Genomic DNA, 24801 nt, shown 5'->3' on the forward strand with positions numbered 1-24801 from the left:
CCTCACAGACATCTCCGCCTGGATGACCAAGCACCACCTCCAGCTGAACCTAGCCAAAACAGAACTCCTCATCTTCCCGGCCAAACCCTCCATCTCCCACAATCTCTCCATCACCCTGGGATCTGCGACGGTGACCCCCTCATCCTCTGCCAGGAACCTCGGGGTGACCATGGATGACGAGCTCTCCCTCATAGCCCACATTGCTGCGGTTTCCCAGTTGTGTAGATTCACCCTCTACAACAGGGGTGTCCAATCCTGGTCCTCGAGGGCCACTGTCCTGCATGTTTTAGATGTTTCCTGCTCCAGCACACCTGATTCAAATGAATGGTCATTACCCGGCTTCCACAGAGCTTGATAACGACCCATTCATTTGAAACGGGTGTGCTGGAGCAGGGAAACATCTAAAACATGCAGGACAGTGGCCCTCGAGGACCAGGATTGGACACCCCTGCTCTACAACATCCGGAAGATCAGGAGATACCTGTCTGAGCATTCCACCCAGTTGCTAGTCCAAGCACTTGTCTTCTTCAAGTTGGACTACTGCAACTCACTGCTTGCCGGTCTCCCTGCATACGCAACCCGCCCTCTCCAGCGGATTCAGAATGCGGCAGCCCGTCTGGTCTTCAATCTACCCAGACGCTCCCATGTTACCCCGCTCGTCATGTCCCTCCACTGGCTTTCCATGACTCTTATTGAGAGACTTGTTGCTCTTGTTGGTTCGTTGTAAATTATTGTACTCGCTGTGAAATATATTATTATTGCTTGCTTTTTCCACAGGTACACTCTTGCACTTTTGAGGTTCTTGCTGTTTAATTGTAACTTGTTTAACTACATGCTCTTATTGTTACTGCTCTTATTATACAAAATTTTTCCGTTGTCGGCAGGATTCGAACCTGCGCGGGGAGACCCCAATGGATTTCTAGTCCATCGCCTTAACCACTCGGCCACGACAACATAAAACTATTGTGGAAAATGTGACCTCTTTCACTTGAAACTACTTTTAATGAGGTTAAGTTGGGTCTGGTTCGCAAATTAGCGCGTGCAATTATATTGAACGTTTGATATTAAACCCGCGCGGCAACCAAGGGTTCCTTAGCCAAAAATCCCTAAAACGTTTCCCATTCATTCTCAATGGTAGTGCTAAACCACTACGGATGTAATATTCTGACGGCCTCTGGTAGGTTTTTTGGCGCTGTTCAGATTTGACCATAGACTCCCATATAATATAAAGAGATAGGAAACTGTTACTCACTTCATCGAACGAAGAGAAGAAAAAACAAGTAGCTACATCGTTTTGTTTTACATCCAGCTACTTTGCAAATATTGTTTGGAGATGTCACAAAGTGTATGTTGTAGGATTTAGTTGTGGGAAACTATCGTAAATATATTTTTAGTAAACACTTTCTGAAGTTTGCTACTGTAGCTCACTTAGTCTTAACTGTACAGTAGTCGGCTAATATTTAATTTTGTACTTCACACATTTGTTGAAGCCTATACTATTTTAACACACGGACTGTAGGTTAGACCTATTTAGATCGCTTGCACGTTACTAGTCTGCTAAAATGGACGGTACAGTAGCTTGCTTGATCATGTCATGTTACAGTAGCCAGCAAATCAAGGTCTGACTGTATCAGTTGAATTTGCAAGCTCACCTTAGACTATTTAGCTCATGGTCTGTATTTATCAATACATGAAGATGTGTTTGGAGAGGGGGTGAGTCTAGGAATCAAGTAGAGTAGCCTACTGAAGTACAGTAGTTCATGTACATCAGCTGTTATCTTCTGATATTGCTCAATTGACATGGCTACATCATGAAGTGTTTTATGAGTAGGCTACTTTAGGAACTCTTGCAGAATTCTGAACTACATTAAATGTGTACCATGTGTATCAGGTTTTGCAGTATATTGTTAAATTAAAAATATGAAGATGAAAGCATTTGTATCACTCTATGCCCATTGTCTTTAGTACAGACCAATATGAAGAAGTAAAATGTTGTCCCAGGAAGGATGCAAGTGTCCTTCAGAAAAGGAAGGCAGCAGATGTGCAACCACAGGGGCTGCTGTGCAGGTGCTGCCACCTTGTGGCAGGGAAGTATGTATACCGCCTTGCTCAAGTGTTCTCTCCATATCAGGCCCAAGGCATGGAGAAGGGGGCTGAGCTGGAGGGGAGCTATGGAGAAGGGGGCTGACCAGGGGGGGAGCTATGGAGAAGGGTCTGACCTGGAGGGGAGCTATGGAGAAGGGGGCTGACCAGGGGGGGAGCTATGGAGAAGGGTCTGACCAGGGGGGGAGCTATGGAGAAGGGTCTGACCAGGGGGGGAGCTATGGAGAAGGGGGCTGACCAGGGGGGGAGCTATGGAGAAGGGTCTGACCAGGGGGGGAGCTATGGAGAAGGGTCTGACCTGGAGGGGAGCTATGGAGAAGGGTCTGACCTGGAGGGGAGCTATGGAGAAGGGTCTGACCAGGGGGGGAGCTATGGAGAAGGGTCTGACCTGGGGGGAGCTATGGAGAAGGGTCTGACCAGGGGGGAGCTATGGAGAAGGGTCTGACCTGGGGGGGAGCTCAGCCTTTTATGAGACAGAGACATTTAGATTACTGTAAATAGTGGAGTGTACGTAAAGGTGTGTAATCAGTAATATGCTCATAATCTTGTGTTAATGATAGTGTATGAATAATGTGGTGTAAATAGTGATGTAACAGAATGGTGTGTAATAATAGTTTTTCCTTTGATCTTAAGACTTATTTAATAGACAATAATACTGTGTTAATAGTGATATTAACTACTTACTAACCGAGAGTGAGGTCATGCCGGGAAATATCAAACTAAAGCTTGAACGTATCGATACGGCAAAGCAAAAATAAATAAATGGTAGGCTAATTGTAGCTAGCTCTCAAGTCTTCTCACGCTGACTCTGACGTCATCTGCGGTCTGATACGGATTCTAGACTAGATTAGTACGGTCATATTTACTATCCAGTCAATTCGTAGACATCAACAGCAAAGAAGAAATTGTTAACTTTCTAAAAGAGTCGTTATTTGATGATGATGATGATTTACTTTATTGATCCCCAATGGGGAAACTGGTTTGCCACCATAGTCTGTACAACATACAAAACAGGAATACAGTAACAACATAAAACAAGCATAGTCACTTGTTAGTCAGGGGAGTGTGGTCCACTACCACAGTAAAAATAGAAGGTTAAAACAGGGAATACATAACAATATAACAATACTATGATGTGCAAATGAGCAATGTGCAGTAATACAATCAAATCAAATCAAATCAGCAGTCATGATTAAAAAGCCTAGCTGCTGCAGGAACAAAAGACCTCCTGAATCTCTCTGTAGAGCACTTTGGTAACAGAAGACGTTTGCTCCTTCCACTTCTAACAAAAGTGCAGTGCAGGGGGTGGTCGTCATGTGACAGGACAGTCCTAAGCTTCCTCCTGGTTCTCTGCTCCGTGATGACCTCCAGAGAATCAGGGCTCATACCAATAATGGATCCTGCCTTTTTTATCAGTTTGTTGACCCTGTTCCTGTCCTCTACTGTCAAGCTGCCACCCCAACAAACAACAGCATAAAAAAGGACACTTGCAACAATACCGTGATAAAAAACATTAAGAAGTGATCTGCTGATTTCAAATGACCTGAGTTTCCTTAAAAAAAACAATCTGGACTGGGCCTTTTTAAAAATGACACTGGTGTTCAATTTCCAGTGTCATTTTTAAAAAGGCCCAGTCCAGATTGTTTTTTTTAAGGAAACTTTTGCGTTGGAATTAAAGCCATATTAGCAGAACCGTGTTGTCCGCTTTCTATCAAAAGTAATTGGTTGCTAGGCAACACCTGAAACACACCGTGAGAAGACTTGAGAGCGGGCTACAATTAGTTAGCCTGGCTGCCAGCCCAACTTATCCCCGCCCACAAAAAAATTTGGTCGGGAAGTTGGGTCTGGAGGGACTTGATTGCGGAAAAACTATATCCGAACAGGAGCTGTTCGGACCAATTAAATTGTCAGGGCGGGCTTTATACGATGATGGACAGATGATCAACAGTAACGTAATCAACAACGTCACCAAAGAGCGCTTGGGTTGAATTTGTTTTCAACAATTGGTTGTAGGTCTATCCAATTGAGCGAAGAGGCATTTGTTTTACGAGCTCGGTTGACACACGCCCCATAGTCACAGCCCAACGGAGAGTTTTCAGACTCATATTCTGACTAGAATTATGAGTATGACAACGTCAAGCTAACAATTAGTAGCCTACAATTTATTTTCTTTACAAAATGAAAAGAGCTAAAAATGCCATATAATAAACAACTTATAACCTCGACGGTTCGGTCATGCCGGGAAATATCAAACCTCGGCTTTGCCGTATTGACCGAGCGATAGCGAGTAAGTAGTTAAGTAGTAAGTAGCCTACCAGTAGTTAATGATGTGTAAAGTGTTTCGCTTTTGTGTAAATAGTGTTTTGCCTTTGATTTTGAGACTTGTTTAATAAACTATAAAACAAAGTTCAGATGTAAGTATGAGTCTTGGATTTATTGGTATGATCTATACAGAACACAGAAACCCATTGTGGATGACTAAAGTTTCTTATTTTGACTGACTTGATTACTTGACCAACCTCAATAAAGAGCATGAAAAGTTATGTCGGATTGGAATTACCTATGTGCTCAAGAAGTCTCTTATTTACCCTGCTGCTTTGAAAGTACCAAGTCAATGAAGACAGTTGCCAAGTACAAGTTCAAGACAAGATCTAAGTATTTATTACAGATCTGTAAGGTGCAGGTGTCTGATACGCTCAAGCTGAGCATCTCAGAAAACTGGACAAAGAATACAGGAATGAAGGGCTGTTAAATAGTATCACAAATTGGGAGGTTTTACTTTCACTAGAAACGTCAGGGGGTGATAATCAACATAGCCTTTGCAAGCACAGGGAGATGACGCTGCATTCATGGTGCTTGAAAGCTCATGTGTTTATAGGGCCCAGCACTGGGGCCTGGGACTGGGGCCTGGGGCTGGGGCTGGGGCCTGGGGCTGGGGCCTGGGGCTGGGGCCTGGGGCTGGGGCTGGGGCCTGGGGCTGGGGCCTGGGGCTGGGGCCCAGCACTGGGGCTGGGGCCTGGGGCTGGGGCCTGGGGCCCAGCACTGGGGCTGGGGCCTGGGGCTGGGGCCTGGGGCTGGGGCCTGGGCCTGGGCCTGGGGCTGGGGCCTGGGGCTGGGGCTGGGGCCTGGGGCTGGGGCCTGGGGCTGGGGCCTGGGGCTGGGGCCCAGCACTGGGGCTGGGGCCTGGGGCTGGGGCCTGGGGCTGGGGCCCAGCACTGGGGCTGGGGCCTGGGGCTGGGGCCTGGGGCCCAGCACTGGGGCTGGGGCCTGGGGCTGGGGCCTGGGGCCTGGGGCTGGGGCTGGGGCCTGGGGCTGGGGCCTGGGGCTGGGGCCTGGGGCTGGGGCTGGGGCCTGGGGCTGGGGCCTGGGGCTGGGGCCTGGGGCTGGGGCTGGGGCCTGGGGCTGGGGCCTGGGGCTGGGGCTGGGGCTGGGGCCTGGGGCTGGGGCTGACATTTCTATTCCTCATTCCAAGTTGCCTGGCGCTAACCCTAACCCTTGGCCTCATTAACCCTGGGCCTGGCGCTATACACTTTGGTAACATTGTGACCTCTGACCTACAAATCTAGTGTCACAGACAATGATACAAGCAACATAGGGTTAGGGTTTGCAACATCATTCATAGATACGCATATTTCTCTCCTGGACATGACCACATTTCATGTTCTCATGAGCCAATATAGCAGGGTATAGATCAAACATTGTTTATTATATTCAGAACATTCAAAACAGTATAAAAGTAATATATTAATCATTATTTGTAATCTTTATTGTTGTTAATTGATTCAGTGTATAAGGACAGACATTTTAAATACATAACAATAACTACATAGTAAAATTGTAATGAAGTGTATTTCAAACTTCAATATTTGAAGTGGCAGTCCATTTTGATTATAAACCAGATCAGCACTTAAAAAGGTATCCCCCTTCAGGGTATTGAACCCTGATCTCCGGCATGACACAGACCAGTCACTTGAGATCTCGGTTTTTTTTTTTTACACCTATTCGGGAATGGCCACCCTTCGGCGAGAGTGGTAAATGCAACTATACAGCCAGGAGCACAATATTATGCGTGTGGCATTAAAGCATACACACTTTACCCAGTGCCTGCTGTACAGTGGACAGTTAACATTTATTTGGTTTGAAGACTTGCATGACGTGTTTGAAAACTAACTTGCTTCCTGCTTCACTTCGCTGAACTTGCTAGAAGAACGGGTACCACGTGACGCCTAGGGCCTCCGGTCTGTTTTCCTCTAGAGTCGGAGAGAAGAAAGATGGCGACTGCATGCAATCGTAAACGGAACGCTAGTCATTTGTTTTGAGCGTTACCACTCAAACCAAAACCGGGGATTGACGGGACTACAGCTTCGATACCCTCACAAGACAAGCTTTCCTACGGTGCCCGTTTCCTGGGCTCTGTTTAAACTGAATAAAGCTACAATTGATACTAACAGTCCCAGGTTTATCCAGCATGAGGGGGAGGAGAGGCAGGCCGCCCAAAACCCCGCCGGCCGAGGAGGCTTGCACCGGGCCGGTAAGAGGTCTAAGACCTCGCCGAGCAGTGCGGGAGAAGCCGAGCAGCAGTCCCGAATCCGAACTTGAGAGCCCCAAGAGAGGCCGTGTCAGCACGCGGGGCAAAAGGAAGGCACGGGCATCATCGGCGGGCAGGGGCAAAGGGAGAGGCCGGGTTAAAGGTGGCAGAGGCAGGAGCAGGAGGACTGTGGCAGGATCGGTGGTCTATGATGACCACGAGAGCGAAGAGGAAGACGATGCCGTGAGTTTGAGATCTGAAGAGGAAGAGATTGTTGAAGAGGACCCGGTAACAGACGTGGAAGAAGAGACGGTTAACGAGGAGTCTGACTGCCTTGAAGACGTTCTCGAGGAGGATGGTGATGATGCTAGCTTCTGCACCGACAGCAGCTTTCGTAGCCAAAGCACTCCCGGTAAGCAAGTACTCCCGGTAAGCACACAGTAACGCTTTAAGCGCTAAAGGTTAAAATCACAATGCGATGACATTTTTAATCAGCGTCTTACCTTGTAGTTACTTGACAGTTCCTTTTCGAGGAGAGCAGGAAGCTGTATATTTATTGTTCAAAATGGAGTATGTCGTGTGTGTGCAAGACTACTACGGGGGCCTTGCTAGAACCCGAGTTGCTGCAGAGATGCGCGGCCGTAGCTTTAGGGCGCGAGAGCTCCTGTTATCCACGTAACCTTCCAGTTAAGACCCATTTCCAGATGTAAGCTACACCACGTGTAGTGATGGACAATTCTTTGTAAAACATATTGCAATTGCAGAAGCGTCATTGACGCTAACTGGTCAAAGTAGCTAGTTAGCCAATGCTACAAATGTTCTATACACCAATTTTGATCACGAGATCATCTATGTTAGTAAGACGCTACGATATCATCATTAGACAAGTAACAATTCCAAACGGAGCGTGTCAAATCATGACACCGTTTCCTAGCAGGGACGTTCCAGTGTGCTTTAAGAGCTACAATGCTACAGTAGTTACCTGGAACTTCTTGTGATAAAATAGAAAAAAAAATCTACACCGTTCATACCTATTTGTGGCTTTATCACGTTCTGTGGTGAATGCATGTAGGGTTGTCCAAGCAGACAGTGTATTTGCGGAGCATTTGACGGGCTAGTTTGAAGTCCCCATCTCATCAGCATAATCTAGACGTGGAGACTAGCCGCTGAGCTAGCGGCTAATGACAGAACCACATGGTCTGTGTTTTGAAAACAAGTGCCCTGCCATTCACCTGGGGCCTCGTGCCACGTCCCAACAACTTCCATCCTTCAAGCGGTATTAACCACAATACAGGACGTGTTTGTCCAAATATTAAGATTTTATCACGTACTTGTTTAAAATATCCTTTGGCATTACAATTTGATTTTGTTCGTACATTTGCATTTAGTCATTGACTAAATGTTTAGTAATGACTAAATGTAAATGACTAAATGTTTGTAACAATATATTTTCCGAAGACAAAATTGATAGGACGCTAATACATTCCATGAGCATGGCAGCACAGCATTTTTATCCCATAATCATCATGGTGCCTCTAACAACGATCTTGTTGTTAATATGACCCACGTGACTAAGTCTGTATCTGACTGCTCTGTGTGTGTGTATATATTGTGTGTGTGTGTGTGTGGTCAGGCCGTAAGAAGAGGGTGTCCAGAGCAATGTGTCCCGTGTTGGAGGAGAAGAACGTCCCCCCCCTGGTTCTACCTCCCAGCTCAGAGGACCTGCTGCTTCCACCCCCCCTGCTGCTCCCTGTGGCCTCTGTCTACGAGGCCCTGCGCACTTTCTCCTCCGCTCTGCGCCTCTCCCCCTTTCTGTTTGAGGACTTTTGCGCGGCGCTGGTGGGGCTGGAGCAGGGCCCCCTGCTGGCTGAGACGCACACTGCGCTGCTCAGAGGCATACTGCGGGAGGAGGAGTCCAGCAACACCTGGTTCGGCCCGGCTGACCTGAGGGACAGCACCAACTCCACCCTGTTCTTCCTGGATGGGATGACGTGGCCCGAGGTGGTGCGGACCTACTGCGAGAGCGACCGTGAGTTCCACCATGTCCTTCCCCACCAGGAGGGGGAGGGCTATCCCTGTGGACCTCCGGCCAGCAAGGTGAAGGTGCTGCAGTTCCTGGTGGACCAGTTCCTCACCACCAGCCTGGCACGAGACCAGCTGATGTCCTCAGAGGGAGTGGTTGCCTATGACGACCACTGCCGCGCGTGCCATCGCCTCGGCGACCTGCTGTGCTGCGAGGCGTGCTCGGCCGTGTATCACCTGGAGTGTGTGGTGCCTCCGCTGGCTGCTGTGCCGGAGGACGACTGGCAGTGTGAGGTGTGTGTGGCCCACCAGGTGCCGGGCGTGTGTGTGTCTGACACCCAGCGGTCCAGACCTTACCTCCGCCACGAGCCCCTGGGATATGACCGACACCACAGGAAGTACTGGTTCCTCAACCGCAGGATTATAGTGTGAGTAGGTCAGGGGTGAGGATGGGTTGGGTATCGTTTCAATTTTATCGATTCCAATCCCGATTCAGTTTTTTCGAATCCAGTTCTTATCGAATCTTGGTTCAGATTCCCAAAATAGAATGATATAAGAATATAATGTTCTTTTAGCCAGCTCTGATGTACAAATAGACACAGGAGAATATCCATTGATATATAACCTCTTGCAAATTAGGTGGAAAAATACCACCAACGTATCTTAATACCCTTCGTAATAAAGTTAGGGACCAAAGTGAGGAATCGAAATGTGCGTGTCTTATCGAATCCACGGTTTTTGTGTGTGCAGGGAGGAGGAAGAGGTGTGTGTGGTACTGTACATGTGAAATTGTGTGTGTGCAGGGTGGAGGAGGTGTGTGTGGGACTGTACATGTGAAACTGTGTGTGTGCAGGGAGGAGGAGGTGTGTGTGGTACTGTACATGTGAAACTGTGTGTGTGCAGGGAGGAGGAGGAGGTGTGTGTGGTACTGTACATGTGAAACTGTGTGTGTGCAGGGAGGAGGAGGTGTGTGTGGGACTGTACATGTGAAACTGTGTGTGTGCAGGGAGGAGGAGGAGGTGTGTGTGGTACTGTACATGTGAAACTGTGTGTGTGCAGGGAGGAGGAGGTGTGTGTGGGACTGTACATGTGAAACTGTGTGTGTGCAGGGAGGAGGAGGTGTGTGTGGGACTGTACATGTGAAACTGTGTGTGTGCAGGGAGGAGGAGGTGTGTGTGGGACTGTACATGTGAAACTGTGTGTGTGCAGGGAGGAGGAGGAGGTGTGTGTGGTACTGTACATGTGAAACTGTGTGTGTGCAGGGTGGAGGAGGTGTGTGTGGGACTGTACATGTGAAACTGTGTGTGTGCAGGGTGGAGGAGGTGTGTGTGGGACTGTACATGTGAAACTGTGTGTGTGCAGGGTGGAGGAGGTGTGTGTGGGACTGTACATGTGAAACTGTGTGTGTGCAGGGTGGAGGAGGTGTGTGTGGGACTGTACATGTGAAACTGTGTGTGTGCAGGGTGGAGGAGGTGTGTGTGGGACTGTACATGTGAAACTGTGTGTGTGCAGGGTGGAGGAGGTGTGTGTGGGACTGTACATGTGAAACTGTGTGTGTGCAGGGTGGAGGAGGTGTGTGTGGGACTGTACATGTGAAACTGTGTGTGTGCAGGGTGGAGGAGGTGTGTGTGGGACTGTACATGTGAAACTGTGTGTGTGCAGGGAGGAGGAGGCGTGTGATCCGGAAGCCTGTGGGGGCGTGTGGTACTACAGCACCAGACTGCAGCTGCAGGAGCTGTTGTCCCAGCTGGACCCTGCGTACTGGGAGGCTGATCTGGTCTGCAGCCTGGAGGAGCAGATGCAGGAGATCCACCACCACATGGATGTGACCATGGAGCTCACCTGCAATGCCCGCAAACACAACCCTGACTTCCTCTCTGCTGCCAATGGTAATCAGGCCTGTCCCACACACACCTGGGGTCACAAGCAGGAACACACACACATGTAGGGACACACACAGGGACACGTGCACACACACAGGGACACGTGCACACGCACAGGGACACATGCACACGCACAGGGACACGTGCACACACACAGGGGCACACGTGGATGATGGCAGCAGGTGACCTGGTTTGTCTGTCTGCAGAGGAGGTACAGAAGCGACTGAGGGCCAGAGAGGAGGAGAGGAGACGTGAGGAGGAGAGAGAGAAACTGTCTGGAGAGCAAGACAACACACACGGTAAGACTATCTATCCTCTTTCTCCCCCCCTCTCTGTTTCTCTCCATCTCTCCCCCATCACCCCTCTCTCTCTGTTTCTTTCTCTCTACTTGTCTCCTCGCTCGCTCTCTCTCTCTCTCTCTCTCTCTCTCTCTTTCCCCCCTCCCTCCCTGAAGATGATGACACATGTGCTTCTTTCTCATCCTCTGACTCATGTTTTCTCCTCCACAGAGAAGCAGCTGGAATCAGAGTCCCGTGATGAGAACGACCCTGTTCAGCCCCAGTCTGACTCTGCAGGCCCCAGGAGGCCAGAAGGACCAGCCTCGTGTGACGGCCTCTCCCAGTCCTCCTTCACCAACCAGGACGTGCCAGGTATCGCTGCAAGTCACTCACAGGATTCAATGATCTATAATGGCTATTGAAAACAGGAACACACTAATGGTGTGTGCTTGGCGTGCGTGTGTGCATCAGCTGAAGGTCGGGAGCAGGTAAATGGACAGGTGAGCCAGCAGAGGAGTCTGCAGAGCAGCAGAGCAGGAAGCCCCACTCCCCGGGACAGTAAGGAGGTGAGGACACACCTGACCCACCTGATCACCTGACACACCTGATCACCTGACCCACCTGGGACTGGTCACATGTATACCTGGCTAGAGGTCAGATGTATACCGGGTCTGAGGTCAGCTTCACTCTAGCCTGTCTAACCAGTTCTAAAGTCAGGAACTTCTGTCTCTCTTTACATTTACATTTAGTCATTTAGCAGACGCTCTTATCCAGAGCGACTTACAGTAAGTACAGGGACATTCCCCCCAAGGCAAGTAGGGTGAAGTGCCTTGGGTTACACACGGGCAACGTCATTTTGCACAGCCGGGAATCGAACTGGCAACCTTTTGATTACTAGCCCGATTCCCTAACTGCTCAGCCACCTGACTTCCTCTCTTTAAAACCCCCCTTTCTCGACAGGCCTCCACTACCCCGGCTGGGGGCTCGGCCCGGGGGCAGCGGTTGGCGCAGGATGGCCTGTTCAGGCTGGGCCAGGAGGGGCAGCACCGGCAGTACCAGAACCAGTACAACACCAACACACTGGCCCTCAACAAGCACCAGCACCGTGAGGAGCAGGACAAGCGACGCCATCTCTCCCACAAGTTTAGCCTGACGCCGGCGGCTGAGTTCCAGTGGAGCGGCTCGGTCCACGGGAGCCAGCCCCAGACCGTGTCCACTCTCAGGCTCACCATCGTGCAGCTGGAGAGCAGCCTGCCAGCCGTGTTCATGCACCCCAACTGGGCCTCGCACAGGTAGGCCTCTAGCACCTGTTCTAGGTAGGCCTATAGCACCTGTCCTAGGTAGACCTCTAGCACCTGTCCTAGGTAGGGATCTAGCACCTGTCCTAGGTAAACCTCTAGCACCTTTCTAGACATGTTGACTTGTCAGTAGCCAGTGGGATGTTCTGTGTTCCAGGAACAACTGGACCAGAGCGGTGCACATGTGCAGCAAGGCCCGGGAGTTCTCCCTGGCCTTGGCCATCCTGGAGTGTGCCATCAAACCCGTCGTCATGCTGCCGGTCTGGAGGGACTCGCTAGGGCACACCAGGTAACCATACACCTGGTAACACACCTGGAATTACATCAGACAACACACCTCCTCACCTGGTAACTGTCCCCCAGACTGCGTCGTATGACGGCGGTGGAGCGTGAGGAGAAGGAAAAGCAGAAGAAGAGGGAGAAGAAGCTGGAAGATGAGGAGACCATGCAGCAGGCCACCTGGGTCAAATACTCTTTCCCTGTCAAACACCAGGTACCACACACACACACACACACCAGGTACCACACACACACACCAGGTACCACACACACACTCAGACACCTGTCCTCTGACCCTAACCCTGCGCTGTGTGTCCCAGGTGTGGAAGCAGAAGGGTGAAGAGTACAGGGTGACGGGCTACGGAGGGTGGTGCTGGGTCAGCAGAACCCATGTGCCTCGCTTCCTGCCCCGGTTACCCGGCAACACCAACGTCCACTACCGATCTGCCTTGCAGGGTAACTATGCACTAAATAATACAGATTATATTTGTGTAGAGGATACTTTGAGGCTACAGGGGCGTTAGAGGCTACAGCGGCGTTAGAGGCTACAGCGGGATTAGAGGCGAAGCCCACCCATGGCTAATGCCTCCAAGTGTTGAAGTGCAGATTTTTTTGAACAATTGAGTTTTTTTGTTCCAGCCTCAACCCCGGCTACAGCCTCTTCCTGCCCTTCAGAGAAGGATGAACAGAGCAAGACGGAGGAGAAGGATGAACAGAGCAAGACGGAGGAGAAGGATGGACAGAGCAAGACGGAGGAGAAGGATGAACAGAGCAGGACGGAGGAGAAGGATGAACAGAGCAAGACGGAGGAGAAGGATGGACAGAGCAGGACAGAGGAGAAGGATGGACAGATCAGGACGGAGGAGAAGGTGGAGGATGACCCAGTAGACACCTGTCCCGATGAGCCGAAAGGTGACTGTACTACGGCTAATACAGTTACTGATGTTTGATACTGACTTTGATTACTGTATTAGGTAATCACTTTGATATTACTGTCATTATGATCTAATATCCTCAGTATTACTGTGATATTATGATGTAATAACCTTAGTATTACTGTCTTATTACAGGTGAACCACATGGCACAGGACCCACCCACCAGGCTGTGAAGGAGGAGCCTAGAGATGATCAGGTGACCAACATGGAGGTGGAGTCTGGGGCCCAGAGAGACTCCAGATCAGGGGGGTCTAGACCAGGGGAGTGTAGACCAGGCTGCCCGTCAGGCTCGCGTCCCGGGTGCTACGACTTGGTGAACGTGAGCGAGGGCCTGCAGCTGAGGACGGCCTACAGGAAGAAGGTGAAGTCCTCCCGCCTGGACGGCCTTCTGGAGCGCAGGGTCAAGCAGTTCACCCTGGAGGAGAGACAGAGACTGGAGAGGCTGAAGATGTCCTACACCCAGACCAGGACCTCAGCCCTCTCCCTGGACACCCAGACCAGGACCTCAGCCCTCTCCCTGGACAGCCAGACCAGGACCTCAGCCTCTTCCCAGGCTATGGGGTCACTCCAAGCAGCACCGATGGCACGAGACGAGGTGGTCAAATGGCTGAAGTTTGACCAGGAGAAGATGGCCGATGAACAGAATATTTCAGGAGAGACAGACACCCTGAATGTGGGGTTAGGCTCCGCCCAGCCCAATGCTAAAGGACCAATGGGGGAGCTGAGAGGAGGAGCCACTGGGACAGCCAATCTTGTCCATGGGAATGGAGAGTCCCAGAGACGCTTGGCAGCTGAGCGGACGACGTCTGGAGCAGAGAGGACCGCTCTGCCCTGCCAGACAGGAGACAGCGGACTGAGAAACAGCCAGGTGAATGGGGGGGGTGGGACCAGCAGCCTAGAGGCAGGTGACGGAGCCCAGCCTTGCCCGGGGGCGGGGCCAGGAGAGGGGGCGGGGCCTGTCCCATCCCTGATGAATGGCGGCCCACAGGCCAGCCTTAAGCTCAGCAATCCTGCACTTCCCAGCAGCCCTGTGGTGGCCGGGGCTGGAGACCAGAGAAGCCCTGCGGGTGACCCGCCCCCGGCTAAGGTCCCAAGACTGGACCCCTACACAGAAGCCGTGATGAACCACACAGATGGTGCCGTGCTTCCCCGAGAGACGGGAGGGACCTCGTCCAGCAAGGCCCCTCCCAGCGAGGACTCGGCAGAGAGCAGGCGGCTACTCACCTCCAGCTCCTCAACTGTGTCCACACAGGCCAGGCCTCTGCAGCCAGCCCCGCCCTCCCTCACCTTCTCCCCCCAGAACATGGTCCCTCACCTCCACTCCCCTGCCCTGGGGGTTGTCTCCCAGGAGACCAGAGCCGTCGCCACGGCTAGCGTCTCACGGGGTGGAGCGGGGAGCTCCATGTCGGTGTCCAGGGAGTACTCCACCAGGGGACGGGTGCGTCTGCTCCGCCCTGCCCGCGGACGCAGGGCCCGCTCGGGCATCGCCTTGCCCTCCTACCGCAAGTTTGTGACCAAGAGCAGTAAGAAGAGCATCTTCGTCCTGCCGAGCGACGAGCTGCGGCGTCTGGCTCGCAAGGCGGGCGTCAGAGAGGTGCCCGTCTTCAACTACAGCGCCAAGCCAGCGCTGGACGTCTGGCCCTACCCCTCCCCCAGACCCACTTTTAGCATCACCTGGAGGTGAGGGTTCTGCTTCAGAAGGATACCCGTGTGTTACGCACCTGTGTTACGCACCTGTGTTACGCACCTGTGTTACGCACCTGTGTTACGCACCTGTGTTACGCACCTGTGTTACGCACCTGTGTTACGCACCTGTGTTACGCACCTGTGTTACGCACCTGTGTTACGCACCTTTGTTAAACTTGGACAACGTGGTTAGATAAGTTAGTAAAACCATGGGTAGGTAGACTAGTTGAGATAGATGGGTAATAGACTATCCCCATTAGGGTTGTCACGGTACCAACATTTCAGTAGTGGTGCCAAAACCATTTTCAATACCAAAGCAAAAAACAGGTTACTGAACAAAACTCATTTGTTGACAATCCAGTGTTTCCCACACATAGACTAATGTGTGGCGGTGCGCCACAGAATCAACACCGGCCGCCACATATTGCGTTTCGTAAAAATTTATCGCTATTTAGGTTAAAACACGCAGCGTATTCGTTCAGCTGCATTTCCTTTCCCCTGCTTTCCCTCCGTCTCTCTGTCACTCATGCGTCTTTCTCACATATGCACACAGTCACAACGTCAACACACGTTAGCAACAATGCATACATATGCCGTTCTAGTAAGACCGACAGCTATATCAGCTAGCCTTCAGCATTAGTGCCGTAGCTATAAGTTGAGGCTACTTTTCGCTAGGTACCTTACTCACATTTACATTTAGTCATTTAGCAGACGCTCTTATCCAGAGCGACTTGCAGTACTCGAAGTTTCCCCTTTGGTCGTTTTGGTGAGAAGTCTCAAGAGCTAGCTACTTACCCGGCGTCATGGAGCCGACCAGTTAAATAGTTGTTTAGCACTAGCGTTGCTACATGCATAATGCAGAAATGATATGTTAGTTGTTGTAAATTTTGTGAAGGTGTGACCCCCCCCCCCCCCCCCCGGTCTGACAACCCACACCCCTCCCCGCCACAATTAGATTTCTAATCTGTGGGAAACACTGCAATCACTTCAGTCAACAGTCACCTACAATATTTAAGCCTGTACTTATGACAACAACAGAACATTACTGTGTGCACCTGCCCACCATAGTAAATTCCTTGTTTGTGAACACTTAGTTGGCGATTAAACTTTATGCTGATTCTGATGAATACAATCACAATGCATGTAGGCCTAAAGGCAAATGTGTGTGGACATTAAGTGAACTCAGCAGATGACTTAAAGATCATTTATACAGCTCAAAAATATCTAATTGACTTGAACATAATTTATAAGAAGTAGAAAGAGTTGATTCAACACGCTTCATGGGGCTCTTTACATTTTGGTAAGGCTACAAGAACAAAATATAAATGTACATGCCAAACTCCAGAACACAGAGCCCCAGTTTTTGTTCATTCATCAGGTAGTTGGATGTTAGTTAAATATAACCTACTCTGGTACTCTTGCAGGTACCTACAGTTTAACCTCCTGTGCTGCCTTTTAGGTACCGTCTCCAGACTGTACGTTCCCTAGCAGGGGTCAGCCTGCTACTGCGGCTGCTGTGGGCATGTCTCCGCTGGGACGATATGGCCGTCAAGCCCTCCTCCAATGCAGGCACCTCCAGGAAAGGTGAGGAGCGTAATGGCTACCTCTGTTATCACCGCTGCTTCCCTCTTCTCCTCCTTCACTCTCCTTTCCTCTCCCCTCATCCCCTCCTCCACCCCTCCCCTCATCCCCTCCTCCACCTCTCCCCTCCTCCACCCCTCCCCTCATCCCCTCCTCCACCTCTCCCATCCTCCACCTCTCCCCTCATCACTTCCCCTCCCTCTCTCTGGCTCAGAGACCACGGACACTGAGAGCACCACGACAGAGATCATTAAGCGCCGGGACGTGGGCCCCTACGGTATTCGCTCTGAGTTCTGCATCCGGAAGATCGTCTGCCCTCTGGGTGTCCCCGACGCTCCTAAAGGTATCTGTTAGTCTTAGGTCCCAGCCCTAACCCCATCACCCAGTGCTAGGTCCTAGCCGTAGCCCTAACCCCATCACCCAGTGCTAGGTCCTAGCCGTAGCCCTAACCCCATCACCCAGTGCTAGGTCCTAGCCGTAACCCTAATCCCATCACCCAGTGTTAGGTCCTAGCCGTAGCCCTAACCCCATCACCCAGTGCTAGGTCCAAGCCGTAGCTCTAACCCCAGCACCCAGTGCTAGGTCCTAGCCCTAACCCGAGTGCTAGGTCCAAGCCGTAGCTCTAACCCCAGCACCCAGTGCTAGGTCCTAGCCCTAACCCGAGTGCTAGGTCCTAGCCCTAACCCCAGCACCCAGTGCTAGGTCCTAGCCCTAACCCCGGCACCCAGTGCTAGGTCCTAGCCCTAAACCCAGTGCTACGTTTTAGCCTCAACCCCAGCACCCAGTGCTAGGTTGTAACCCTAGATCATAACCCAAACCCCAGAACAGGGGGAACAAGGCCAAGTCCTAGACCCAACCCTTTGGTCTTAGCCCTAGGTGTTAATTTTGCCTTCACCTGCCCCCCCCAGACACCCCGACCCCCCAGCGCAAGGGGCTCCGCTCCAGCGCCCTGCGCCCCAGAAAGGCCACCCCCACCAAGCAGACGGGCCCTGTCGTCATGGAGACCTGGGTGGCGGAGGAGGAGTTGGAGCTGTGGGAGATCAGGGCCTTCTCAGAAAGGTGAGTACTTCCTGTTCTGAGCCTGGGGAGGTGACACACTTCCTGTTCTGAGCTCGGGGAGGTGACAAATTTCCTGTTTGAACCACTTGCGGTGCTGCTTCTCAGGGTGGAGAAGGACCGTCCGCACACGTCAGAGGAGGTGAAGGCTGAACTGGAGATGCAGCTTAAACAGCAGAGGCTGGCGGCTCAACAGGTATAACTCTCTCCCTAACCCTAACCATGTAGACTCTTTACACGTAGACTCTCTCCCTAACCATGTAGAGTCTTTACACGTAGACTCTTTATAGGTAGATTGTGTACAGGTAGACTACATGTAGGTAGGACTGTAACTCCCCAAATGCCCCTGAGGTGGCAAGGTTCTTTTCTGCTCTTACTCATAGTAAGTAAGACTTTATTTACATAGCACATTTCATACAGGAATTGCAGCTCAAGGTGCTTTACATAAAATCAACAAAAACAATAATACAAGTGATAAAAGTAATAGATCTCAAACATATAACAAACCAGACTAGCCGCACTCTATCTGCGGTCTCTCGAATCAATCTTGGATCCGAGCTGCCTCGTGCAGTTTCCACACATATAACAACCCAGACAACCGCACTCTATCTACCATAGTGACTTATTTGTATATGTACATTCTGCATTCACTCTCCTCATTCACTAGGACCCTAAAGGTTCTCTCCCCCCACACCCTCCCCTCACACAAGCGGCTGGTTCCCACTGTGCTGGAGAACTGAAACAGCTCTGACCCCTAACCTGTGACCCTCTGTGTTGCAGAAGCGTTTAGAGCAGCAGAGGTATGGCTCTTCTGTCTCCTCCTCCACCCCTGGGGGTCAGAGAGTCATGGGGGGGTCACCAGCACCCCCCAGCTTCAGGCTGGCCACGCCCCCCTCCCCCCAGCCCTCCAGGAACTTCCAGCAGAGTTTTGCTTCCTGGGTGTCAGAGGGGCACAGCAGCACTCCAGGTGAGGATGGGCGGGGTGGGTACAGCTCTGTGTGTGTGTGTGTCTGCACACGCAGTGTGCGAGACATGTGGTTAGCATGGGTATAGCTGGTGGTTAGCATGGGTATAGCTGGTGGTTAGCATGGGTATAGCTGGTGGTTAGCATGGGTATAGCTGGTGGTTAGCATGGGTATAGCTGGTGGTTAGCATGGGTATAGCTGGTGGTTAGCATGGGTATAGCTGGTGGTTAGCATGGGTATAGCTGGTGGTTAGCATGGGTATAGCATTTGACTTTATGTCTAGAGGTCCCAGATTCCCCCCTCTGTATGTTGCTTTTGATAAAAACATGCACAGCAGCTCTATAAAGTAGGGGTGGGAATCTTTTGGTACCTCACGATTCAATTTAAATCTATTCTTGGGGTCACGATTCGATTACAAATCTATTCAAATTTTTTCCAAGATAATTTTTTATATATATATGTCTCCACACTTTTGACTGGTACTTTATATATATTACTGGTGGGCCGTTATCAGCGTTAACGTGCTGCATTAACGTGAGACTCTTATCGGGCGATAAAAAAATATATTGCCGTTAATCTATTCTCAAAGTTGGGTTGGGAGCTGGGTCTGTACTACGCAAGCTATGATGACTTTCACCTTGATATTTTAGCGCGGATGTATACTTAGCTGAATTGCACTGTAGGGGGCGAGAACGAGTCTTCGAACCTGTGTGTATGCCTTTTGTATGAAATTATCACATCAAACGTGACGTGCTAACATGGATGCAGCTATGAAGCCGCCGGGTTTGCTTCAGGGAACATTTATTTTTAAGAAGCTTCCCAATGGAAACCTCGACAAGACTAAGGTTGTTTGCACCTGCGATACGGAATTAGTTTACTGTACGAGTTCTTCCAGTCTCAAATACCACCTAAACGCAAAGCATGCGGAAGATACCGGGCCAAGCACTGATTAGCGCAGGGGAAGAGTCGTCGTCAAACTACTATGTTTGAGTGCAAGCAAGGCAAGCCCGTCAGCACAGCTCTATCAGCCAAGATAACTAATCTGCTCGCTCACCTGGCTTGAGAAACCTGTTCTCAAAGACTTACTTTTAGTCATTATTTGGGTAGTACACATTCTGAATGCCTTCGCCGGAATACAAATGAGCCATTTTAATCTAGATTAATTCCAAAATTACAGTGAGATTAATTTAGATTAAAAAATAATAATCTATGCCCACCTCTAATATATATATATATATATATATATATACAAATTTGTGAATCGCTGGAAGACTGAATCGCAAATTCTCGAATGTGAATCGATTCCCCCCACCCCTACTATAAATACAGGCAATTTATAATGTATAATTTTACATTAATCAGCACATGCATGGCTGCATGGAAACAGGAATATTAGTGGAATTTTCACTTCATTAGCCATGTAAACGGCTAAGTCGGAATATTGTCCTTTTTTGGAACTTGAATATTTAGTGTGTGTTCTCAGATGGGGCCCAGCAGAAGACTCCCTCCACTCTGCGCACCTACAGCACCCGCCACCCCACCACCACCTTCTCACCCCGGCCCTCCGCCCTGGACAACACAGGTAACCTGTCTGTCTGGATACCTGTCTGTCTACACGTCCGTCGGTCTACCTGCTTGTCTGTCCACCTAATTGTCTACCTTGCTTGTCTGTCTGTCTGTACCTGTCTGTTAGTCTGTCTGTCTGCCTGTCTACCTGTCTGTCTGTACCTAACTACCTGTCTGCCTGTACCTGTCTGTCTGTACCTGTCTGCCAGTCTGTATACTTGTCTGTCACCTAGGGGTGGACGGTATGAACTGTATAGAAAAATACCGGTATGAATTTGGCCTATGATATGGTTTTTGACTATACCGTGCTAACCATGGTAGAGCATTCCAGATATAAGATTTGTTACAGCCACATTCACACCAGGCTTTAATACAAATATCGCAATCAAGCCATGCAAACATTGCAAGCAGTCGTCTGCATCCTCATAACCAGTATTGCAGTAGAGCATAGTTTTTGGGCTTTGTCGCTCAGTTTTATATGACACAACTTCCAACATATACAGTAGGGATGTGCAATATCCATCACTGAGGACGATGCGATACACATCTCGATCCACTGCAAACAATCCGAAACATTAAAGATACATAAAAGCAACTACTAATGCGATACATAGCATTACTTCACATATTAACCAAAGTCTCTGACAAAAGATAAAATAAAATCAGGCCTGAATGTAAAAAAGGTCAACTATTCGTGTTAGGGGTACCAGTGGAGCTAGAGTGGCTAGCCTTAGCTACATCTCCACACAAATACCATGTAGCCTCTTCAGGTATGTAGGCTACCTAAATTAGCCGTGCTGCCTGTGTACTTTATAGCAGCACGACATATCTTGCCAATTGACCGTTCGCCAGGCCACGCCCCCTTAGTTACTGTTGCTACGTCCGACACAATTCCCAGAACTGTCAACCCAAAAGCCATGGCGAGTACGCGGATAGCGCTAGCTGTCAGTGTGAGTGAGGATTTTTGGAGTAATACCTCCGCGATATCTTCCAGATCCAGGCAAAAGGGACTGCAATATGCAGTGGAAGGATATATTCAAAATATTAAAATTAGCAACGAAGGGGAAACAACAAAAATCGAAGCCAAAGCAAAGCATACAGGTCTCAAGTAGCCTTGTCTGGCCAGGCACTTGAACTATTAGACATTAACATTAATATTTAGATTTCAACATGACACATTTCTTGGAGTGACTATGCGCTAGTAGTGGTAACTAATGATAGTAGTTGACATGAACCATAACTGTTTGGGGATGTTCTCTCAATATCGTTCGCTATAGTAGCAGCTTAATTTAAGCTAGCTAGCTCTACCTTGGAGCAGACATAGGCTGTGTTCGAAATCTTAGATAGCTGTCTTAATCCTTGATCTCTTACTAGACAGGTGTCTAACTAGACAGGTCCTTTCGAGGGAAAGTATCTCCAAAACCGTTGATTTCGAACAGTCCATTAAGACAGGATGTACGTCATCGCGCTGCGTGTACTTATGTGCTCGCACTAGCGCGCTTTGTCAGACGGCAGTCAATTGCATTGAGTTTATTGTCACACTAAGTCAAGTTAAGCTGTATTTAAACTTGTAGGCTCAATAGCTCACAACATTTGTGGTTGTATTTCACTCATTTGATAGGATTATGATAAAACGCAGCAACTAGCTAGTGTCTGCACTGCACTGCGATGCTAGCTACGTAATCGAAAAGTCGGAGCAAATTTACAAATTAGGAGTGTCCTCAATAAAATAAGTACATTTTCAGCAACTACACTGCCCACTTCTCGATACATTTTTATTCAGATGCTGATTTACAAGTACCGTTTAGCTGAAATATGAATTGTAAAAACTTAGCGCAATGGCGGTCAAAGGATTCTGTTTAACTTGTTGCTCACGGTAACCCCGCGCACAGAGTTATGGGTAATACCTGCCGCCATTAAGACAGCAAGGCAGCTCATATGCTCTCTTAAAAAATGACCGTTATGTGACGTATTTCAAGGTATCTTATTAGAGCGGAAGAGAAGGTTTAAGACATTTCGAACAGTCCTTGCTCTCTTAATAGGAAGGAAGTAAGTAGGCATTTTAAGACATTTCGAACAGAGCCATACTGTATTTGTGTTTGTTGATATTCGCTAAATTAAGTTGGGAGTGGGGTCTCCCACACTGTTTAATCCACCGCCGGCACCTTTCCTCTTGTATCTTGGGCTTTGGAAATGGAAAGAAAACCAAGCCTCCCTCTAATCTGTCAGGATACCTTGTGTCAGATCGTCACGTCCCGTAGGCACACAGTGCTTCAGATGTCAGAGCTTGACGGACCTTCTTCTCTTTAGTAGCGGTTGCTAAGGTACGATTGGACGAGGGCCGTTGTAAGGAGGAGTTTCGGGAACGGATTGGGTCTTGTCGAATTGCCAATTTTTCTTGGAAAAATGTTGTTTGTTGCCAAACCTTGGATTTATTGCAGTTCGTAAGAACGTGTAACTATTCCTTCGCCATGATAACACTCGCCCGAACACGCCTCCAGCACGTGTGAAACTTGGCCGAGAGACTTTACGAAAATCTGCCACTGGCAGCAGTAGAGATGAGAGCGCGCTGAAGAAACAGTTAGAGAGGGGGAATCTATCTAAATATAAAATTATTGGTCACAAATCATTGTCACATTTCTAGATACTAAAGGTGTTCAAATACACATATTTCTATCTAAATACATTGGATTATACCAATCCAAAGATATTAGAAACGATGCATCCTGATTTCATCCAACATATCTGGTACACACTGTTTTACCATCCCTAGTACACAGAGACTTAGGTCCCATGACATGCTATTTTTGGATGCTTTTATATAGGCCTTAGTGGTCCCCTAATACTGTATCTGAAGTCTCTTTCCTGAAATTCAGCCTTGGTGCAGAATTACAGCCACTACGAGCAGTCCCAGAATTGGCTTTCCTTAGGATGTGCCATTTCTGTGTCTGTAGCTTTAAATGCTATGAGGAGGAGAGAGGCGGGCCAACTGCCATGCTTCGATCGTTTGCAAGCCACGATGTCTCTCGAGGAAAAAACAATGTTGTGCTAGCACGGTCGTAGCTAATTTTGTCATTGTTGGGCCAAATTCTCTGGGCGGGCAAAGCAGAGAAAGGGGAGGTAACGTTTCCTCTTATGACAACATAAGAGAAACATTTTCCAATCGGAGCGTTTGAGCTTTCATTTTCTCAAAGGCGGAGAAGAATACCCAGGGCTTGGTTTACACCTATCAAAATGTCTAGCCACTGGGGGACCAAAGGCACGCTAGGGATTACTCATATTAATGTTAAATAACCTCAATGTGAAGTGTTCATGTCATGGGACCTTTAAAGAAAATGCAGCATGGAATAGTGTAGCAATGCAAGCAAAGATGCCAGGTTTGTAAGAATTGTGAAATCTTTAAGATAACTAAGTTATCTTGTGATCCCATAAACGTACTGTTGAAAGCTACATATTAGGTCTTCCGTGGCAAAGCCCTGCAAAAGTTGAGTCCCGTAGATGCGGGATTGCATTCTATTGAAACGAATGGACTAGAAATTTTAAGACAAACAAATATATTGTGATATCAGGGTTCCCAAGGGGTCTTAACCTTTCGATGCGTGAGTTCTAAATATTTAGCTTCGACCAGTCAGTTATTTTTCCAAAATGGAAGCTAGCTAGCTTTAGTTAGCTTCCGTTACCTAGCAACCTAGCATAATACTCGTAGCAATGCTACTACCTACTAGTGTTACTTGTTAGACTCTTGATTGTAAATTTTGAAGCCATACCACCTTATTCTCAGGGGGTCTACTGTAGAAATGATTATGGTGAAACTTCCGGTGAGTAGCGGAAGTTGCTGTTTGCAATACGTTATTCCGTTAGTCCCAGCCAGCCGTCAACAGTGATTCTTTCTAAAGTAATTTAAACTGTAATATAACTGAAACTGGTTTGTTTTTAAACATATGTTGACATTTATATTGTTATTGTTATAAAAATGTCATTGCGTAGCTCTGGTAGGCTACCTGTTGCGCTGTTCACGGCTTTACTACAGTAACAACCAGATTTAGCTAGATCTGTGGCTTCAATGACAGTGTGTTGAACACACCCACAACAAAAAGGGATTGTTCTTATGACAAACGGTACAGTTTCCATCGCCTGCCAACAGATGAGGACTACAAAACAATGTAGCTGAAAAACCTAGCCTTGAAGAGACCACCCAAAACACTGTCGTATGTGTACTAATTTCATTTTGTGGACAAAAAGCCGACGGAGGTAATCCGTATCCTACTTTGTGTTTGGGATACGAAAGACCTCCACAGATTCAGTTGCAGTACTGCCAGTAAAGGTGGGATGCAAGGGTTAATATAGGAATTGTTGTTGGATAGTAGTGCCCTGGTCCAGCAACACATGAGCACCCATGGGGTGCTGCAGCCGTTTGTATTTCACCTGACGATAAAACTAAAACCCAGGACCTATGATGTGGGACTTTGAGGCTCTGACTAGGCTCTGACTAGGCTCTGCCTGCACAACAAGGTTGTGTCCCAACTCCTTCATTAAAACGCGACCAACTTTATTAAAACGCGGACAACTTTATTGCTGTGGAGGTAGCTACAGTACTGATAAGACTCAGAGCTTTTCAGG

The 24801-nt window shown here is 48.9% G+C and overlaps 1 protein-coding gene and 1 non-coding gene across 2 annotated transcripts in view; one reads left to right on the top strand and one right to left on the bottom strand.

The window, feature by feature from the left end:
* Positions 1-872: 872 nt before the first annotated feature.
* trnas-aga lies at positions 873-954 on the bottom strand. Its single transcript has one exon. It is a non-coding gene; the product is annotated as a tRNA-Ser (tRNA).
* A 4846-nt stretch (positions 955-5800) lies between these two features.
* The window catches only part of bptf (bromodomain PHD finger transcription factor), a 35892-nt gene continuing 16891 nt past the window's right edge, over positions 5801-24801 (top strand). Inside the window, exons 1-18 of the mRNA XM_047013893.1 lie at positions 5801-7043; positions 8265-9081; positions 10316-10542; positions 10743-10835; positions 11046-11186; positions 11286-11380; positions 11775-12106; positions 12270-12401; positions 12476-12605; positions 12712-12847; positions 13031-13303; positions 13462-15007; positions 16473-16597; positions 16809-16937; positions 17503-17653; positions 17759-17846; positions 18431-18617; positions 20099-20197. Coding sequence (XP_046869849.1) covers positions 6572-7043; positions 8265-9081; positions 10316-10542; positions 10743-10835; positions 11046-11186; positions 11286-11380; positions 11775-12106; positions 12270-12401; positions 12476-12605; positions 12712-12847; positions 13031-13303; positions 13462-15007; positions 16473-16597; positions 16809-16937; positions 17503-17653; positions 17759-17846; positions 18431-18617; positions 20099-20197 — 5173 coding nt within the window. The 5' untranslated portion in view covers positions 5801-6571. The remainder of the gene's footprint in view (positions 7044-8264; positions 9082-10315; positions 10543-10742; positions 10836-11045; positions 11187-11285; positions 11381-11774; positions 12107-12269; positions 12402-12475; positions 12606-12711; positions 12848-13030; positions 13304-13461; positions 15008-16472; positions 16598-16808; positions 16938-17502; positions 17654-17758; positions 17847-18430; positions 18618-20098; positions 20198-24801) is intronic.

This window comes from Hypomesus transpacificus, unplaced genomic scaffold, assembly GCF_021917145.1.
Source record: "Hypomesus transpacificus isolate Combined female unplaced genomic scaffold, fHypTra1 scaffold_206, whole genome shotgun sequence".
Classification (NCBI taxonomy): Eukaryota; Metazoa; Chordata; class Actinopteri; order Osmeriformes; family Osmeridae; genus Hypomesus; species Hypomesus transpacificus.